The following is a 19,752-nucleotide window of genomic DNA, read 5'->3' as shown; positions in this document are numbered from 1 at the left end:
GAGTCTGGTTCTAAGGAAGTCAATGTGTGCAAGGTAAGCACGGTTACGTCACTTCCGCAGCTCGAACGAACTTGAAGCGCCTACCTACAATGTACAACGTAGGTACCTAGATACACGTGATGCCCCGCTATCTGAGGTTAATCACGTGCCCTCTTCTAGTCTTCAAAGTTCACCGCGCCCGCGCCTGGCATTGCCGCATGCGCTTTTCGCGTACCTGCGGCGGCTGAAACCCACTGCGACTTGGGAGCGCCACACCTTCTCATTATTGTACTATGTTGTAGTACTGTCACTCCGTGGACCTCATTACTACAGTCCGTCTTCAGTCAGTCCTAGAGAGACCTGCGCCAGCGGCATCCTGTAAACCCTTCTTCGACAATTTTCCCACTCCCCAGCATTGACTGCGCTATTGAACTCTGCGCATTCATGACGCGGCCGTTATCCTTCCCTTCCTTATGGCTGAGCAGCCTCAGCTAGCCAGGCATGGGCATACGAATCACTACATGGAATGTCAATGGCATCCGCAATCCATTTGGCTACCAGCCGTGGAGGGACAAAAAGACATTCGCGGGAATGTTTGATACCCTCGAGGCCGATATAGTCGTGTTCCAAGAGACCAAGATCCAAAGAAAAGACCTGCGCGATGATATGGTTTTGGTGCCCGGATGGGATAATTACTGGAGTCTACCGAAACACAAGAAAGGTAAGGCACAAGTGAGGTTCAGCTGATGCCGCAGACGCTCTAACGGAAACAGGTTATTCAGGCGTCGTTATCTATACTCGCAATGCCACATGCGCACCTATCAGAGCCGAAGAGGGCATCACTGGCATCCTGACTCCTCCAAACTCCTCTACCGCTTTCCGTGATTTACCAGTCGAAGAGCAGATTGGTGGGTATCCCAGTATCCAGCAGCTGCCTATATCGGACTACGACCCTGCCAGTCTGGACTCTGAAGGCCGGTGTGTCATCCTCGAGTTTCCTGCATTCGTCCTCATCGGCACCTACTGTCCTGCTGAACGTGACGAAACCCGAACGCACTTTCGCACCAGTTTCTTGAACGTTCTTGACGCAAGGATTCGGAACCTTGTCAAAATGGGAAAAAGAGTGGTATGGGTTGGCGACATGAATATATCACGAGAAGAAATTGACACAGCTGCGGCTGAGGAGAGCATGAGGAAGCACGGCATTGACGCAGCAGAGTGGATTTCCACTCCCGCAAGAAGAATGTTGAACCAGCTTCTTGTTGGTGGGAAGGTACGTGGGGAACGTGATGAGGGAAGAGAAACAGCAATCATGTGGGACGTCTGCCGTGCATTCCACGAAGGGCGCAGGGGCATGTACACTTGTTGGGAGACAAAGGTCAATGCCCGCCCTGGCAATTATGGGTCCCGTATCGACTATATCATCTGCAGTCATGACATGAGAGATTGGTGGAGCGACGCCAACATTCAGGAAGGCCTCTTGGGCTCCGACCACTGCCCAGTTTATGCTGTGTTAAAAGACAAAGTCCTTATCAATGGCAAAGAGACCCATGTGCTGGACTTGATGAACCCGCCTGGCATGTTTGTCGAGGGTGTGCGCCAGCGGGAGTGGACAACGAAATGCTTACTGCCTTTGTCTGGGAAACTGATTCAGGAATTCTACAAACGGCAGAGCATCAAGGACATGTTGACGAGGCAGCCGACTTTGCAGAAATCCAAGAGCACCATAGATGAGGCCCAGGGAGTATCTACAACTCCACCATCCGTCCAAGTTTCTGCAACAGGCACTGAGCCGACTACAACTCCGTCTCAGAGTGACGAACGCGAGGCGGTCTCAAAAACTGACTTCAGTACCTGTCCCTCCTCAACGACCTCCTACGCCAAACGCAAAGCAAAGACGAATGAAACTCTCTCGTCAGTCAAGCGCAGCAAGTCAGCCTCGATATCAACACCAAACGGTTCGGGCAAAGGCCAACAAAGTCTGAAAGGCTTTTTCGCGGCGAAACCGTCCACTACCGACAGCAAAATGACGCAACCGCCTGAACATAGTCCTCAGAGTGGCGTACTGCGGCCCGCTTCCATCATCTCTAATGGAGGAGCCGAGGCAACAAATGTCCTCACTTCGATGGCTACTGCAGCTGACGCCACGACTGAAGCTCTGTCGTCCAAAGATGGCATGACCGAAGGATCCGGCCCAGAGTTTATCTCGACACCTGCGCCATCCAAGACGAAGCATACTTGGGGGAAATTATTCTCCAGACCGGTTGCCCCAAAGTGCGAACATGATGAGCCCTGCAAAATCATGGTAACCAAAAAGCCAGGCGTAAACTGCGGCCGGTCATTTTGGATGTGCAATCGACCACTGGGACCTAGTGGGAAACAAGAGAAAGGCACCCAGTGGAGATGCAACACCTTCATATGGGCCAGTGACTGGGACACGCATACACCTGCGCAACAATGACAAGGGTTCAGATGACTCGAGCTCGCCTTAACCTCTCTCTGGTGCCTTTGTCCTATGGATTCTCCGGACTCAGAGAGCGGTACTTAAGGCTACCAGAGCCTGGCACGATCTCCCAGGAGCCGGATCATTCAAGGATAATGGAGTTGATGCTTTGAGATCCATGGGTGGGACGCCATCCCTCGGTCGAAGGTGCACACGACTGTCATTAGAGCGGAGGCGTGGTAGTGCTTCTACATGCCCGCTTCCACAAGCTACGGCATCTCTAGATTTTGATCGGGCCATGCGAGCAGGAGACGATGAACGTTCTCAATGCCGCCTAGATGGTTGGCCATTGTATGCCATAATACTACTTGCTCCAAAATGTACAATTTTTCATCCCATGATTACTTCCATGTTTGCCCACTCCACCCAGCATGTTCGTGCTGTCAAAGTAACACATACAACATTGTAGCTGGATGTCGATGAAAAGTGGGAACAACATCTGAACGTGGTAGGCCTGTGCGAGCAACCTCGGATATTTTTGATGTCATAGCTGCGCACTATCCTCTAGTCCATCGCTCTAGACCGGGGTAGAAGGACACGATGCAAATGCGGTACTAGTGGTTTTCGATTTGCAGGTGCACGAAAAGACAAATTTTGGCCCGAAAGAGAAGGCAAATTGCCCAGGATAGTTTAGATTGCGATCTTGCGGATCCCTTCTGCGGATTGATTGGCAGTCAGCGCATGGACCACCAATGCACGCTTATGCGAGTCATCGCCGCGAAGTGTCGATCATGACCCGCCCTGAGAGCCTTTGCGGACACCACCGAGAACTCAAGTTGTACCACCTCACTGGCAGGCCCAGTGTAGGGAGACAGTTTTGAAAGTTTGTAGCAAAAAGTTTATCTTGACTCCCCTCTTTGCCTCGTCACCTACTAAGGTAGGTAGAGAGATGCCCTAGGTTGCGGGTCTGACATATCGTGTATCTTCGTGCTTTCTCTTCATGTACTCGTCACGCGGGACTGTGTCTCCATTTCCTCTCTCCTGCTCTTTCCCTGCTCATTCAAAGGTTGCGAGATGGCTTACATTCAGGCCGGTAGGACTTCTGTTTCAAGGTCGAGGGTTTATTTGAGGAGATTGGGGATCAGCGGGCGTCTGAGAGGTCTTGCAGATGTGAGCAGAAGTAGTAGGATTTGTGCTTGGGCGTCTTGGTAAAAGTACGGCATGTCCTGAGTCTGTTAGTGTTAGCCTTCTACGCTGAAATGAGCCATGGCCATGACCCTGGTGCAGTGTATGCTTAAACCGCAGCCGGCGTTGCGCCGTGAGAGGGCTATGAACGAAATAGGGCACGGAATAGGAATCAAACGGACACTACATTGAAAGCTCTTTTTTGGTGGCTCCATCCCTTTGCAGGGACTTCATCCTTTTATTATTTTATTCTATGCTAAAGTCACTAAACTAAACTGTCATGGTGCTATGCTGGGGGTGGAAGTATGGAGGCAGCATCAAGGCTGGACACAGAAATGGGGCCTCGCTCGGTGATAACACCCGGGCCCTGATTGCTAGTGTAGCTTTCGAAACAATGCGCTCCGTATCGCACTAATCCCCACCCCTAACGCACTTAGTCTGCAGACTGATGTTGGCCATTGCCATGCTGCAGTCCTGGTTGCATCAGCCCATCCATGATGTTCTGATTGGGCTTGATCCTTGTGACCCTGTTGTGAAATGAAAACTCCGTGTGCTATGCAGGGAAAGCACTGGTAAAGTGGGAACCGTTGAATACCTATGGCGCCAGAGCTGGGTATGTCGCAGATTGAGAAAGACAGTGCCGCAGCATCACCGTCGCCCTTGTGTGAGGTGTTGAGTCTCCGTGTCCTGTCGGTCTTGTTTGGCTGAACATCTTCTTCGAGTCTTGATGTCTGATGGTTGTGTCTGTCAATGAGTTCATTCGAGCATCCAGAGAGCTGCGTCGAGACGTTCTTGGAAGAGCTGGCGTTCCATCTCATCGTCGAAGTTGAGGATGGATCCACTGGGCTCCGTGGCCTTGGGATGCTTCGGGTTGTTGGTGGTGGAGACCTCAAGAAACTGCTTCATCGCACGGATGTACTCGATGTCGTGCGTGATGGCTTCCCAGTCAGTTGCATCATGCATGAGAGTGGTCTCAGTGGCGATGAAGTCATCCATGTCCGTATAGACACCGGATCTGGCATTGTCGTCGAACACAGATAGGCCTTCAGCTCCAGAGCCCATGTTCAACATGTAGTCGCGCTCAACTTGGCTATGACCAGCTGGAAGGGTGAGACTCATCTTCTCAACAGCGTTGTACTCGATGTAGCCAGGATAGCTCGGTCTCTCTGCGTTGAGCATCTCGGTGACAGAGACTGGCATGCGAAGCGTAGTTCCATCAGCAGCAACGTGCTCTGGAAGTGCAAGTTTCTCCACACCCTTGGCATCATCCGTGTCAACGTCGGGATTGGATTGTGTTTCTGATCCGCCATCACTCAAGCGAAGTTTGGCAAGCTTGCGGACAGTCATGCGACGCTTCTTCTCAGAAGCCTTGCGCGGGGCGTATTGGTATCCAGGATTCTCAGCAGCATGCTTGAGCTTCATCTTATCTGCCAGTGCCTTGTATTCAGCCTTGACATCTTCAGCTTCTGCCTTCCATTGTTGGCCAAGTAGGATGGAGATGTCATTGTTCTTCATGCCTGGATGAGCTGCCATCACAAGAGGGTGATGCTTCTGGCGATAGAGGATGAATGCATTGGGAGGACGTGGGACCTTGGACTTCTTGCCAGGCAAGCGAAGTGCTTTGGCTGGTTTGAGCTGCTTTCCAGGGCCTCGAGCATGACCACTCAAGCCGGCGACGATGTGGTTAGTAGTCTTGCCAGGTGATTGTGGTGGGCTAGCAGACGACGACAGGTTGCTGGAAGCGAAAGGACTATTTGCAGCCGTTGTTCCCTCAGCAACTTTGCGAATACGGATCACTTGGTGGGTGTGGTCGACAACACTTTCGGCAGGGCCGCCACCGTACAGCGCACTGGAGAAGTCAGTAATCACAGAGTTTGAAGTTAGAGTGAACCACATGCCTGAAGCGAGCCTTGAGATCGTTGATGTTCTCTTCAGTGAGCTTCATGGCCACGAATTTGGGAAGGACCATTTCGCAGTTGTTCTCGGTCATCGAGGGACGACTCATTTGCCAGACGACCTCAATCTGTTCCTTGGTATAGCCAACACGATTGGGATTTGTGTTAGCCATGTCGGCAGCAATGAAAGCATTCGAGGCTTCCATCGTTGCTGATCGTCTAATGAATCGTCAGAGACTGCTGTCTGCGTGCAATGGAAAATGGAGATTCCTTACGAGGAGACTGATCCCTCTTTCACAGCCGGCGTTTTGAAGATAATGAAGAAGGATCAGAGGGTTGATGAGTGATTCAAGGAAGTATGTAGGTTTGGGAAAGTTGAGGACAACTGTGATGAGAAGGGATGAGAAGTTCGAAAGTGAGAGATCGAGGGTTTGAAAGTGGGAGAAGTTGTTTTGATAGTGAGAGAAGTTGTTTTGAAAGTGAAGTGAGGTCGCAGGTGGTAGCGCGACAACAGTGAATTCTGCCGCATCACTAGATTTTGAACACAGCAAGGTCGCGCCGCATTACCGCATCGGGTTTCGAATAGGATTGAATAAGAAATTATGCCCAGTTAGTGCAGTGGTCTTATGCCGCAGCTGCGACAAGTTTGAGCAGCGCACAATGCCAGGAAAATCTGCAGCCGTAACTCTTCACTCACAGTCTTGAGTGCTCGAATGCCACAGCGAATGGCCAGCAGGCAAACTATCAAGTCAAGTGCCGGCGCAGAGGCATATCAGTCAAGGTAAGAAGCTTCACTTGAGGTAGATTAAGACCTAATCATAGGTAGGAGAGCAGCACTTTGAAGTTTGAACTTTCCTCGCTTCCGCACCCTCCCAGCTGTCGACTAAGTCTCTTCTCATGCGCCGACCCTGAAGTTTCGTCAGTTCAGAGCCTATATGTAAGTTCAATCTCTTTGGTCAAATATCGAGCTTGCACCTGGGCTCGACGACTCGTTCCGGCGTGTGTCGCAGAGCAGACTTGTGAGCCTGCAACAATCCTAGTCCCGAATTTGCCGTTGGTGAGATTGTGATCGCTGCTAAAGAACTCCAAAGATAGATAGAAAAGCTGCCTTTATCGCTGAAGCACGGATTTTCTTTTGAATCAATGCCAACCTGGGCAAAGGCCACTCCTTCCCACTCTTGCGATCACGAAAGCTGTCTGGACATCTATGAGAAGTTCGCCTCAGACCATCCAAAGCCAGAAATTGAAAGACAGAAACAGTGGCACATTCTCGAGCAAGAATGTGGGTGACACGGACCCACCGAACCATGAAACAGCCACTTGGGTCTAATGCGATGGGAGACAGCAGCAATGTCTCAGGCCAACGAGACCAAATAAATACTCAGCGCCGTGTCAAGATGTCCTATTCCGCCAAAGAGACGGTGCTTGCCTCCAGCTACACCATTCAACGTAGCCTATTCCCAAGGATGGCTGCCCTGGAAACCCGAGCGATCGACGAGTTGATAAAGGTGGAGATCCCCCATACCTACGTCGAAAACTGAACACCAACGCATAGCCATGGTGGTGTTGATGTTATCGTGTAAGTCACCGAGTCTGCGCTGCGGAGGTACGCAAGTACATCGCGTACCAGATATCAAAGAAGCCCATGGTGAGTCTTTGTTCCTGAACTTTGACTTTTTCTACTTTGCCTATTTCTGCATTCCACTGCAGGACGTCATTAGTACCAGGTACGAATGGCGGATGCTGCCTCCAGCGCGCGGGGCTTCCCTAGCCCCCATACTAGTACTACCTACCTAGGTACCATACTAACTGGACACTGGCCAGCAGAGGTTTCGCTCTCCACTTCAATCTTGGCATTGCAACCGCTTAGAGGTGTCGTTGTCTTTAACGTCACAATTCCGACTAATCTTCTACTACGTCGGGGCTCCGCGCAAGTTCGGGCTTCAGCCACGCATCATTCAGGATGATTTCGACCCGTTTGATCTCGACTGGAGTGCCCTCATTGACTGGGAAGTGTGATTGTATCACAGCACATCTCACATCTGCCATGGATTGTGCTTGGAAGCTGTCACAAACAACCCAGATGGAGACGCATCCAAACATCCTGGCGAGAGGCAAAGGTCACCAGAAGTCTGAGACATGGCAGGAGAGGCCGCGGGAATGGGACAGAAGACACCACTGGAGCGTCCCAAACGAAGTGGTTGTCATCACCGTGAAATGGTTTTGCGCTTGCTCAAGGTACCAATAGCCCTAGGTACATACAACGATAATACATTATTCATAAGTATTCGGGCGCACTGTGCGAATCTCAGAAGCAGCTTGCGAAAACCTGTTCTTTTATGTCCAGACTGTAGAATTCCTTCGTCCACTACCAGTCTGGTGCAACAAACAAACCGTATCGGGCCTCAAATCTCAATATCTGACCTCGACGGGAACTACAATTTTGACCCACTACCAGTACATTGGACTTATTTCTGCTCTCATTGCTCTTGCTCGTCATGCGTTGTAGGCTGTGTACCTGGCAGAAGTGATTTGATGCGATTGATGATATTGATGATATGACCCTACTACTAGTAGTACTGGCGGCTTGTACATACAGCTCAAATGCATAGCAAGAAATTCTACCATGCCGGAACCACTGTATATTCTCCGTCCAGCACATAGCAAAGCGGCACGGACAACCTCCGAGTGTGCCATAGTATGTATCCTCGCCTCAGAGATAATCAAACGCTCTCATTTCATGCCATTCATCATGCCATTCAAAGTAGATACTGCGGGTTTGTCGGCTTCAGGTCATGCGCCGGGGACAGCAAGAGTCGATATATACAAACATATGATTCGGTTCAACGAGACTTCGAGACTTCCGAGCTCATTGCTTGTAGCGGGCGGCCACCCCAAGATATTACAGAGTTAATGAAGTGCGGCTTCACTGTAAACCCGCTGTCGCAGTATTTGTTTTTACCTCACCCACACCTCGCAACTTGAGAGCAATTCACCATTCTACCAAAATGAGACCTGCATTATCTGACGACGCAGAATGGCTGGCGCGAGCACAGTTACTGCTCGACACTGCCTCCGTCACTGGCTCGGCCGCGCCCCCAGCCACCGATCTCGATCCTGCCCTCCGCGCCGCGTTGCGTGATCTCGTTGAAGAGGCTGTTTTCTTCACAACCAGAAGCACCTCGGTTCTCATCAAGCTTAGTCACTTACACCAGAAATTTGACCTTACCGAGTTCATCACCAGCGACTTTGTCAACTTCTTCCTTCATGGGCGCGCCTCGAAACCCAAGAACACCAATCATGTGAGAAAGCGCGAAACCGCCATCAACACCAACATCATCACCAACATCACCACCAACACCACTACCAATACCACTGCCAACACCAGAAGAGGAAGAATAACACCAGTGAAGGGTACGAGAGTTGTGAAGGCTGTTGGTCCGCTGTCACGCCATCACCCAAGGGTCCGACGTGGACGTCGACATCGTCGTGATGAAGATAAAAGCTCTCATCCTCTTACCTATCACAGGGATAAAGCCTGGAAGTTTAAATGTGATTGCTGCCAGCACTGCGTTCGGTATAGGGCCGAATTCAACCGCCATGTCGCCCTGGGGGTAGGGCGACAAGGCTTCAAGATCGTTCGCGCCGAACCCTCCCCAAGAAATGGTCTGGTATGGCGTCGATGAGGAAGGGGCCGTGTACTCCGGAAACATCGTGTACGACGAGAACTCCCAGGGCAACGACAAGGCGGGCTCCAGCAAGACACCAGGCCAGTGTGGGGAGAGAATCCGAGCTCTGGCACGGCAGCGCAAGTAAGAACAACATGAGCCACGATCGATTGTTCCTGCCGGACGCCAGGAGGAAGATGAGAGCGGCGGGCTCGCCGACAACGGGAGGTGTGGAAATATTGAGGAGAATCAGCGACTGGACGTCCGCCTGCTAGAAAGATATGGTCACTAGACCGCGCTGGAATGATATGGTCGGCACCCACTGTCAAACACTCCGTATATTCTTTGTTTGAGAGATTATATGCCATGTTCACTTCCTGCACGTAAGTCGACTATCGACAGCCACTCTCGTTGATGTTGTGGGAGGGCACTTGCTTCAGTCAATATCTGTTTCTGTACTGTTGATCTTGCTTTCCTGAACACAATTTCTTCTGCGTTCACAGAATTTCTCCCACCGGATATGGCCAGCACCGACTCATCCAGGGTCCCGCACCGGGATCCGTCTCTCTGCTTGTTGCTGGAAAACTTGTGGCAGGGAAATTTCTCCCGGTGCTAAAAGTCTGCACATCCAGGGAGTAATACCCTACATCCTCAGATGGCAGAGGACAAGCACAAAGACCGCAACAGCTCTCACACCTGAAACGCAAGGCTGAACCTTGTTCTCCAGTCATTCCTGATGAACCGGAAGGCGGCGTGCACTGCCTCCTTCGATTGCGAACGAGTTTGACGCATAGCAACTCCTAGGGAAGCTTCAAGAGTCCCGGGATATGACTATTCGTCGAGATTGCCGTGGCGTTCATGTCCTGACTTGAAATGAGAGAGCGGCTCGGGGAGGGTTCGATTTGGTCCTAGTCGACGACGGGACCCCTGTCGGTTGTCGAAATGCCCGCTGTCTATGGCAGATCCCGCGCCTTTTTTACCCTAGGCGTCCGCAAGTCCACTATGACAGATGCCAAATCGAGATTCCTGAGACCGATTCGACCAGAGTGATCGGACCAGGTCACTGGTGGCGTCTCTGTATTTTCGAGAGAATACAAGGCTGCGAATCACAAGGGGCGGATCTTCCATCGCGCAGCAGCCATGAACTTGAACCTTTCGGACAGCGGGGACGAATGTGGGTCTCGTCGGGATAGCTCCGCTGAGGCACGGGCATATCCCGAAGCGGACTTACTGAGGTATGCCTGATGAATCACTGTCCTCAGCCTTCGATCTTCAGGGGAGCACCTGCAGCCATCCTGGTGGTATCTCCGCTGCTTGGTTCATTATGGCCTTGTTTTCGGAGGTGATTGGTTCAGCTGTAGATGTGTTGAAGAATGGGCCCTGGTCCGTCTCCGTGAACGACGGAATGCCACCCCTGTTGGCTGGACAGTGATGTCTCTCAATGTCCACTACCAACCCGCAGTTGAGGACGCACTCTCAAACATCGAACAGGGTTCATAAGGCTGGTCTTGCATTCAAGACAGACGTCCCGCGTCAGCTCCGGAAGGCTGCACATCACGCAGAAACTGCGCATCTGCTTGAGACCAGTCCCCTGCGCAACTAGTAGAAGGGCGTCTCACTAAGGCGTCCACACCAGAATAACAGCATCATTTACTTCGTGGGGAGAACATATCGTCCAAAGCGGTCGCGTTCAGGCAAGGATGCGGGTCGATGTGCTTGTGGCTATTGCATGCAGAATAGGGCGCACTCACACTGTGCCATCGCGGAAACACGATACTACTAGTAGCTGATTAGTGATGCTGCAAGAGTTTCAGGGAATATAGATGACTACCATTTGTGACTGTCAGGGTTCTCTCTCATTCTATGTCAGAGCCTCCAGGGGGTGACTGAAGGCCAAGAGCGAACGCATTGTGCTGAGTGCGGAACAGCTCATGGGACCACATAGCTGGTGCGCGAACAGTAGCTGGGGTCGATACTTTCAGCGGACAGCTTCCGGGGAACATGGAAGTAAAGGGTGAAGAAAATCACACAAGCCCCGGGGGCAGCGTTGTAGAGAAATCGACCCAGAGGACTGCAGCGCGTAGTAGAAACCCTCACCCAGGTCCTGTTGTTCGTCTTCGCGTTGAAGCGAATTAAAGTTCAAATTAGAGTTCAGATCGGTGCTACCGGAGGCCGATCAGAGTTTCAGCTAAGCCTATTTAAGACGACCAGACCTCGCGTCGAGGCCAGAAAGACCACTGTCGGTGCATCAACTTTGCCTTGATTGCCCTTCTGGGACGAAAATCGCTTGGATTGGAATAGCTCTTCGTCAAGAGGACAGCACATCATCCGAATCTTCGGATGCGATTCGCGCTCTGCGACTGCCAGTGGCCACTAAAAGCGAGCCTTGGAACGCTGCCGCATGTTAGCCGGCTCTCAGTGTAGACACGGCCATTGGAATTCAGCAACTCATGCCCTTGTCCAAGTTTGAAGCATCGCATCTAAGAAATCAAGCAACGGCGCGGTGAGAGCATGTCTAAGGTGCCTGTCGCTTTACCAAAATCATTGGGCATACAAGGAGCAGATGTTCTTCCCCTTTCCAGCTTTGAAGGTACAACATTGTACATTAACTCTAGCAGCTGCCGCATTTTCTACAGATTCTCGAATTCATGAACTTTGCGGATCAAGAACTGAGCCTGAATAGGGCATTGAGGCTATCCATGGCAGGTATATCGTGCATTACTACGAGTATCGCTTTCCGTGCACCTCCCTGTACACTACCTCGTTCAATCACGTATCTTACTAAGCAAATATTGCCCAATTTCTAGGTGATTTGAAAGCCGTGCTTTCTGCGTGAAGCGTCATGGTCAGCACTGGCTGGTGGACGCTTCTGTCCACTCCTCAGATGGATCTCTTCATTATGTTTGCATTTAGGTGTTCATAGAACAACTGTTAAACACGTACTCCTGCACAGGCACAGTTGCCGGAGCAAAAGTGCCATGTGACAGCGGAATGAAGTGATCAACAACCGTGATCTTGTGCCATGGCCCCGTTGACATTATGAGGGTACAAGAGTTCCATGTCCACTACCAAAAAAGTCCAGGGAGGGTCCTAGCTGAAAACTTCTTACTAGGTGTGTCCGATTAAACAGGGGCTGGGAAATGCCTATTGCATGCCTACGGCCTGCCCAGGGTCACAGAACCCAGGGCCTAAGGCGCCCTAGCACAATGAATCCGATCATGGGCAAAATTGCACTAGCTACCGCCGCAGGGGACATTGTTGTGCTGATGAATGGAACGATAAACGAATGAAGTTGAACGAAAGGGTCGTCGCACAGCAATTGGAATTCCTGAAGCCAGGGTCGAAACTCGGTAAAAGATCGACTGGCCACTGGCAGTCCACCAGCTAGCGTACGCACTACTATTGTACACATCTACGTTGTAGTACTATTCCCGTTTCAGACTTCCGCACAAACTCTCCACTTTATCAATCAAACTGACGGGCATGCACAGAAACAATTTGCCAAAAATTTTGCAATGGAGTAAAAAACAATCGACAGTCAGGATTCCCAAATCGTCACCGACTTTAGTACTAACTGACCGGCATTGAGCTTAAGTACCGCTGAGCGAACGGGAAGCGCTGCATTCTCAATCCTATGGTCGATTGCGGAAGAAAACGCGTGTGCATGGCCTATAATCCTTGATTTTCATTTGTCTCTGAATCTCAGCTTCGCTTTGCCGGCCGCAAATCCAGCTGAGGAACTTGACGCCCCTGTCGACGTGACCAGTTGTACGGTATACTCCTCTCGAAGGATGTAATGCAGTTGCCAGGGTATGCCCTTGACACCCTCCCTGATTACTAGGTACAGTCCATACCTATATCTACTTACCTGGTAGATATGCTTCGCCCAAAGACGGCCATTCAAGTCAGAAGCAGCGGCGTCTCCAGGTTTTGTTTCCCTCACACTCAGGCAACTGTTCGACACCCTAGCTACCCGCATTTCCATTCCACGATTGGCGCCTCATTCTGAATCAACAATCCCTGAAGCCAGCCAAGACACATCTAATCCAGGTCTCCGTCCGCAAAGGCGTCGTGCCTTCCTTCATCCATGTCCCGTGTCCGGTACTCTCGTATTTGCTGCCGCAGTTTCCACAGCGGCGCTTCAAGTCTGCTGAGACCAAATGCACTAATGCCAAATACTCAGGAGCTGGTGAGTCAACAAGACACGAAACTGGTCAAGACTGCGAACTACACAGAGAAAGTAAGCCATGCTAAGGGTCAGGACTACCACGGATCTGGTATGTTATGTTTGAGTCCGGCTGACATGCGGGCTCGACCCGGCCACCCTTGTGGCTGGGATCCAAGTGCTCGGGTGTACTATCTTTTGGCATTTGTGGCGTCATGATACTGGGGTTGCCGAATGTTAGTGATACTGCCAGCGGAAATGGATATGATGGGTGATCCGGATCGTCACCATTGGACATCCTTGTAACTTCACTACGGGTGGTGGATCAGGCTGAATATATTTCGAGACGCCCGACCGCTTTGACTGCCTTTCGGTCATTATGCTCGTCCAGTTTTGCCCTTGACATTCTTCTGCAGCTTGCTTCTACGCTCAGCTCGGTAGGTACCGGGCAGCTATGTTGCACAACCTTGGGCTTTTGGTACCTTGACCTACTTACATGCTCAGATTCAGCCGAGCACTTGAATCTGCTGTCAACGACGTCTTCATCGAGTTTCTTGTTCAAGTGTGGTCGAGCACAGAATCTGCTGTCAGCAACATCTACATCAAGCTACCTGTTTCCCGTCCACTGTATACCTCAGATGCTCGACAATGACCCGCGTGGTTGGAATCCCAGATCTTCTGAACAATCCCCACCAGGAAACCTCATCTCAAGCCATGAACCTGCACAACCTGTTGAATCCCTTACCCGACCCAAAGAATGAGTGTGACGATGAAGGCTACGGCAGGGAAGAACCAGATCCTGGACCTGAATCGCCATCGAGGTCAGCAAAAAGGAGGACGGCTTCTTCCGTCGGTTTGGAAACGCCTCGGAAAAATTGCAAACCCCAGGTTACTACGGGATCGGAGCCAGATCGATCTCGTGCTACCTCACTTCTCCTCGCCCAATCATTTCCATCGACCGCCAAAGAGACGAAGGTGTGCGACGGCGCCGAATGCAATAACAACCGGTCGCAGCTTTCGTTTCCTACTAGTCCGGGTGCATCGCAAACTGGACAGGACGCATCCAATCGTCTGCCACCAATCTCTTTCCTAGAAAAGCCAGACAAGGTGCAGATTCCTCCCCTATCAGGCCAGACCCCTCGATCTAGATCTAGCCTTCCGGAGCCACAGACGATCTATCAATTGATCCTCCCGTCAGACAAAGGCCCTCCGCTTGTCCTGCCCGTGGAGATTCAGCATCCTTCCCGGTCACCGTACTCGATTAAGAAACGCAACGCGTTGGCATCGGCACGGTACCGAGCTAGGAAGAGACTCAAGGCCGCAGAAGAGGCAAAACTGGCCTGCAACTCTGGATTTACCTTTGTTTCCGAGGGACAACGACCGGGTTCCGGCAAGCTGAGTGGAGAGCATGGTGTAAAGACACACAGCAAGCCGGTGCAGACAAAGTGAGGGGAACGGGGACCAGTGTCTTTCTTTGTGTTATGTTGTCTCGTGTTTACAAGCCCTGGCTGGTCCTGGCTTGAATACAGCGATGAGTGTGTACCTTTGCTCGGAGGAAGTTCTGACCTAAATCGAGATTCATATGTACGAGGGGGGAAAGGGGGACAGGACCCTGGAAACTAACGAGGCGTCTGGTGGCTGTTCTTGTCTATTTGTTTGTTGTTTCACATGTTCTGTACTATCTGTCTCTTCCGCCAATACCAAATCGGGCTGAGGTCCCCGTTTTCATCTTTGTTTGGGCTGTATCTCGTCGCTCGTTCCGTGCAGCTGGACCATACCGTTTGGCTTACTAGGGTAGTGGACCAGAAAAACACTCGCAACAAATCCAGATTTAATTCAACACCTGGAAGGGAGAGACAAGGAGACTAATTTACTCGCTCAATCGCTGATGACCAGAACCAACTGACAAACAATGAATGACTCGATTTCCAAACCATCCGCGCGGCGTAGGCAAACAACTACTAGTGACCCATCAACTACCTAAGCTATGTGGCCCCGGTCCGTTTTTAAATGAGCAGAGCACAGAAGCATGGACTGGACGAGGGAACCCGGGAAACTTGAAGGGGATGGGATAGATCTAGGTAGGCAGATGACCCAAACACGCCCATCCCATGGCCGCGGGGGGCATTGATGATTTGCATTTGGTTTGGACTGGGCAGGAGATTCGCCGCCCAATGTACTGTGATTCAACCTGCCCTTGCAGACTCGGTGAATTGCTCGCTCGTAGCAAGCTGCAACCTGCAAGCTGCATTTCATTTAGTCAGGTCGGGCATAGCAACCCATCATGTTCGAAATCGGCATGCCATGGAAACAGAACCAGATGCAGGAGCCCCTCGGCCCTCGCGCGGTAATGTACTTAGTGGTGCCCAGATTTAATTGTCAGATTCAACGTGCTGTTCCAATGCCCTGGGTACTACTCAGATTTGCAGATGCTTGATTAAATCGAGCAAACAAATGCCAGGGTTACCAGACTCCCAACCCGCGGTTGTATTTTGTCGAGATGCATGTTCCTGATGTATGACACGTATAACAATAGGTAACTAGGAACAATATTATCTGCACCGCGAACTCCGGAGACCGAGCTCCGGAACTTGCATATGTTCATGTCTGTGTTCGACAGTCTCGTGAAGCTAGTTTCACGCAGTGTATCAAGGCAGCCTTTTCACCTTTTACCCATTTGGACACTCCATTCAATTACATCTTTCAGGAGTGAAGCTTGGCTGATCTAGCCCATATTCGAGGAAACTCTGCTTCCTGATGCAGGATATAGTGTAAGCATCGTAGGCACGGTCACGCCATGCCATCTTGTGTGGCAACTCCTGAAGCCAGCCCAGACGGCCACCGATCGATTTCGTTCCACGCACATGTAGTTGTTCGGTAACGGTGATTGTGAGGCAGAATTCAGTCCTCTCGGTACGAGATCTTGCGCATTTCGCCCAATCTGGCTTGGGCAGCGTCGAGAGCATTTCTCAGTTTCAGAATTTCGACCTGTAAGACAAGAAAGTTAGCAAACACGAAGTTACACCAAGAGTCCAGACACGCTCCAATAAGAAGAAGTTATAACACACCTGTTGCTCCATCTCGCGCACCTTGAATTCGTGGCCGCTGAGACTGGCATAGTCGACATTGTCACCCTCGTCCTGCTGCTTCTGTTTGATAATATCCTGGACCTGTCGGACCAGCGCACGGCAAGCCGAACCGACGGCCCGCGATGCCTGTTCCAGACGGTCTTGGGTCTTGGACATGAAACTGGCCTTGACACGACTGGCTGCAACCAGTTGCGCCGTGCTTGCAGCAACATCATTGGATGCCACGATCAGCTGCTCATGGCTATTGCGACCACTAATCACCCCGTCTGCCGTCTCGATCAATGTGTTGGTTGACGTAGCCACCGCCTTAGCGGCCGAGATCAATCCTTCAGTCCAGCGATTGTTCTTCTTGTAGAAAGCGGTCCGAGACGATGATCCACGGCCTTCGCGCACAATCTCGTTCTGCGAATCGGTGGCCGCCTTGATCAGTTGTGCAATAGCGTTGGTAACGGCCACAGCGGCGTCGAGAATAGAATCGTTGATTTTCAACTCATATGTCGAGAATCCGTCCCGCGGTTTGTTCTTCAGCTTGGCCAAACGCTGAGCGGCCGCGTCAATGGCATTGGCAGCCTTGGTCAATTCGGAATCCACCAGATCACCGAGATCCCCCGTGGTGCTGAGCTTGCTACTCTTGGGTGCGAATGCATCCGCCAGTTTCGAAAGCTTCTGAAGTTTCATCAGGACATCATGGTTGTTGTTGATCACGACATCGCTCTTCTGCATGGGCTCAAGGCCTTCCAATCGGAACGACTGCAGATTGCGGAAAAAGGCGATTGTCGCGAGCGCAGCCTGTCTGGCGGCGTCAATCAACTGATCACCCTTTCTTTCCTCCGTGGCAAATCGAGTGAGACCCTTGGTGTTGGACAACACGTCGGCGATGGATGCCGCAAAGACGGAGACTGTTTTGATGATTTCTGAGTGGTCGCTGTTCGGTCCGTCTGCCACGAAGTTGTTGAACGCAGTCGAAAATTCGGTCGCGCTGGCAGACGCTTTTTCAATCTGCGACAGCACATAAGGCGCGGTTGCATTCTGGTTACCTGCCTGCATGGGCGAGTCGAGCTCGTACATGGCATCATCTACTCTCTGCACGCCACTCTGTAAAACCGAATCGATAATGTCATTGATCTTGTTGATGTTGGCCTTGATCACTTCGTCGATCGCTCCATCGAGTGCGCCATCGGTCTCCTTGCTGCCTAGCTTGAGCTCTTCCAACTCCTCCAGGGCTTGTTCCATCCCGGACTTGTAGATTTCGATCTCCTCGTCCTTCTCGCGGAGTGCTTGTTCATGGTCGACGTTGCGGTCACCATGCTTTGAACGAATCTCCTCGAGCTGTCTCGTCTTGTTGCGCAGAGCCTCTTCCAGGTCGGCCATTTCACGATTGTATTTGGCCAGCATCGAAGACAGTTCCGAGCCCTTGGCCTTTTCAGCTTCTTCGGCTCGTTCGATGGCGAGTCTCAGCTCGCGCTTCAACTTCTCCACTTCCTCGCGATGTCCGCCTTGGACACGATCCTTCTCGTGCAATGCCCGGTCGCGTTCGCGGATCATGTCAGCCAGTTCGAGATTCTTGGACTTCATTTCACGCTCCAAACGTTCTCGTCGGTCGATGGCCTCCTGAGCCGAAGCGGCCTTGAGTTTGAGCGATTTGGTGGTCTGCAGAAGATCCAGATGTTCCTGTCGTAGCTGCGAGTACAGTTTCGCCAATGCTTCATATTTGTGCCGCCAAGTATTGACCTGTTCTTGTAGGGCGGCAATCTGGTCATCTTTGGACTGCGATTGCATCTGGAAGTTGTTGTTGAGTTGTTGAAGCTGTTCTTCCAACGCTTTCATCCTTTGGTCGTACTGCTGCAGCATGAGTTGATCTCGTTCGTACTGCGCGCGGGCGGCCAGATTCTCTCGTTCGAGTTCGGCCATCCGCCCTTGAGTCTGAGCTTGCATTTGATCGCGCATCAACTGTTCCTGCGCCAACCGCTGTTGTTCAGCCTGCATTCTTTGCTGCTCCTCAAATGCCTGTTGAGCCTGCTGCTGCATCCTGAGTTGCTCGCGTTGTTGGTCTTCCCACTCCTGCTGCAACCGGCGCTGCTCGGCCTCGTAAGCCTCTTGTTGTTTTTGAGCCTCCCTCGACCAGAAATCTTCCATATCCTTGGGGTCCGGGGTGCCATTCTTGGGGACAGGCGTGGGCGCCTTCTCGATCTCTTTCGTGGGGCGCTTGGGCAGAGCGGGACGCTCCTCTTCTTCGGCGAGCAGGTTTGGCGGGTCTTGGGGCAACTTGGGCACTGTAATCAGAGAGGTCAGGTAGCGCAGGTTGGAGCACTCGTAATAGAACTTGATCAACCGATAATGTTGACCGTCGTACCGTGTTCGCAAAGGTTCCAGGGCCTCGTCATCGCCGGTGGTCGTGTGCATTGCTCTCAGCATGCTCGTGATGAACTTGTAGATGCCATAGCTTTCCTGCACCAAGGGGACCAGGGCTGCGATTCGACACTCGTTGTTCGCGCCGCCCCGAAAATGCGAAAAGATGAGTTTCTGGAAGGTGTCGATCTGATCCTGCAGAGTCATCAAGTCCGAAATGGTCTCGTAGCCCTCGTTAGGGTCGTTGATGGATTTCAAGCTGATGTACTCTTCATATTCAAACAGGCCATTGAACTCGGGATGCTGCCGGTGGAAAGCTAGTTTGGCCAGCAGGAAGAAGACATATTCCCGAATCAACGGGCCGTACCCTCTCAGACCCTCACCAGTAACGCCTCTGGCCAAGCTCTCGATCCAATTGACATTCTGTTGGGCCTCTTTGACTGTAACAGGATGACCCTCCTGCAACACCTTGTGGATGGTGATAAGGGCTTTGAAGGTTTGCACTTCGTCAGCCATAACTGGCTGGACCTTCATGCCGGCCCAGAAGGACAGGGAGGACTTGTGGTCCCAGGTGTAGACGATGCAGCTCCGGACATGTTTACGTTTAGGAGCCGTCTCCTCGATACTGGTGGCTTTGCGGATGTTGACGGCAAGCTCGGATTCGGATTTAGTCATGTCGATATTGCGGCCGGTGCCGCTAACAAGGCCTGGATAAGACATGTTGACGAGGTGGGCAGCTCGAGGGTTAGGAAGCGGTCATCAACAGTTTGCGGGCGGCCGACTTCTCCCTGCAAGGCTATAGGGAGGCGGCGCGAAGATGGCCAAATCAGAGGTGAAGGGAGGAGTAGAAGTGAAGACAGAGAGAAGTGGAAGGTAGATCAAGTGAAGATATCAGCAAGTTGAAGACGAGTGAGCACCGTTGGCGACGCACTTCATTGCATGGCACGAGACGCACACGTCGCTGCCACTGCGCAGCACA

The 19,752-nt window shown here is 51.7% G+C and overlaps 5 protein-coding genes and 1 non-coding gene across 6 annotated transcripts; 3 read left to right on the top strand and 3 right to left on the bottom strand.

Annotated features, from left to right (window-relative positions):
- Positions 1 to 155: 155 nt before the first annotated feature.
- On the top strand, positions 156 to 2,820 carry HMPREF1120_08863 (AP endonuclease 2). The gene is made up of 2 exons (XM_009163133.1): positions 156 to 700; positions 753 to 2,820. Exons 1-2 carry the CDS (start codon positions 481 to 483, stop codon positions 2,438 to 2,440), a joined length of 1,908 nt encoding a protein of 635 aa, XP_009161381.1. The 5' UTR covers positions 156 to 480; the 3' UTR covers positions 2,441 to 2,820.
- Positions 2,821 to 4,363: 1,543 nt separating this feature from the next.
- On the bottom strand, positions 4,364 to 5,503 carry HMPREF1120_08862 (uncharacterized protein; the record flags this gene model as incomplete). The annotated part of the gene is made up of 1 exon (XM_009163132.1): positions 4,364 to 5,503. One exon carries the CDS (start codon positions 5,501 to 5,503, stop codon positions 4,364 to 4,366), a length of 1,140 nt encoding a protein of 379 aa, XP_009161380.1.
- A 3,007-nt stretch (positions 5,504 to 8,510) lies between these two features.
- On the top strand, positions 8,511 to 9,318 carry HMPREF1120_08861 (uncharacterized protein; the record flags this gene model as incomplete). Its single annotated transcript, XM_009163131.1, has 3 exons — positions 8,511 to 8,916; positions 8,966 to 9,054; positions 9,121 to 9,318. The coding sequence occupies 3 exons, from the start codon at positions 8,511 to 8,513 to the stop codon at positions 9,316 to 9,318; spliced, it is 693 nt and encodes a 230-aa protein (XP_009161379.1).
- Positions 9,319 to 12,689: 3,371 nt separating this feature from the next.
- HMPREF1120_08860 (uncharacterized protein) lies at positions 12,690 to 15,271 on the top strand. Its single transcript, XM_009163130.1, has one exon. It carries the CDS (start codon positions 13,984 to 13,986, stop codon positions 14,782 to 14,784), a length of 801 nt encoding a protein of 266 aa, XP_009161378.1. The 5' UTR covers positions 12,690 to 13,983; the 3' UTR covers positions 14,785 to 15,271.
- On the bottom strand, positions 12,697 to 12,812 carry HMPREF1120_09286. The gene has a single exon (XR_634405.1). It is a non-coding gene; the product is annotated as a 5S ribosomal RNA (ribosomal RNA).
- Positions 15,272 to 16,236: 965 nt separating the features above from the next.
- HMPREF1120_08859 (huntingtin interacting protein 1) lies at positions 16,237 to 19,493 on the bottom strand (the record flags this gene model as incomplete). Its single annotated transcript, XM_009163129.1, has 2 exons — positions 16,237 to 16,323; positions 16,404 to 19,493. 2 exons carry the CDS (start codon positions 19,491 to 19,493, stop codon positions 16,237 to 16,239), a joined length of 3,177 nt encoding a protein of 1,058 aa, XP_009161377.1.
- Positions 19,494 to 19,752: the final 259 nt, after the last annotated feature.

Source organism: Exophiala dermatitidis (assembly GCF_000230625.1).
Source record: "Exophiala dermatitidis NIH/UT8656 unplaced genomic scaffold supercont1.8, whole genome shotgun sequence".
Taxonomy (NCBI): domain Eukaryota; kingdom Fungi; phylum Ascomycota; class Eurotiomycetes; order Chaetothyriales; family Herpotrichiellaceae; genus Exophiala; species Exophiala dermatitidis.
This window is presented reverse-complemented; position numbering and strand designations above follow the sequence as displayed.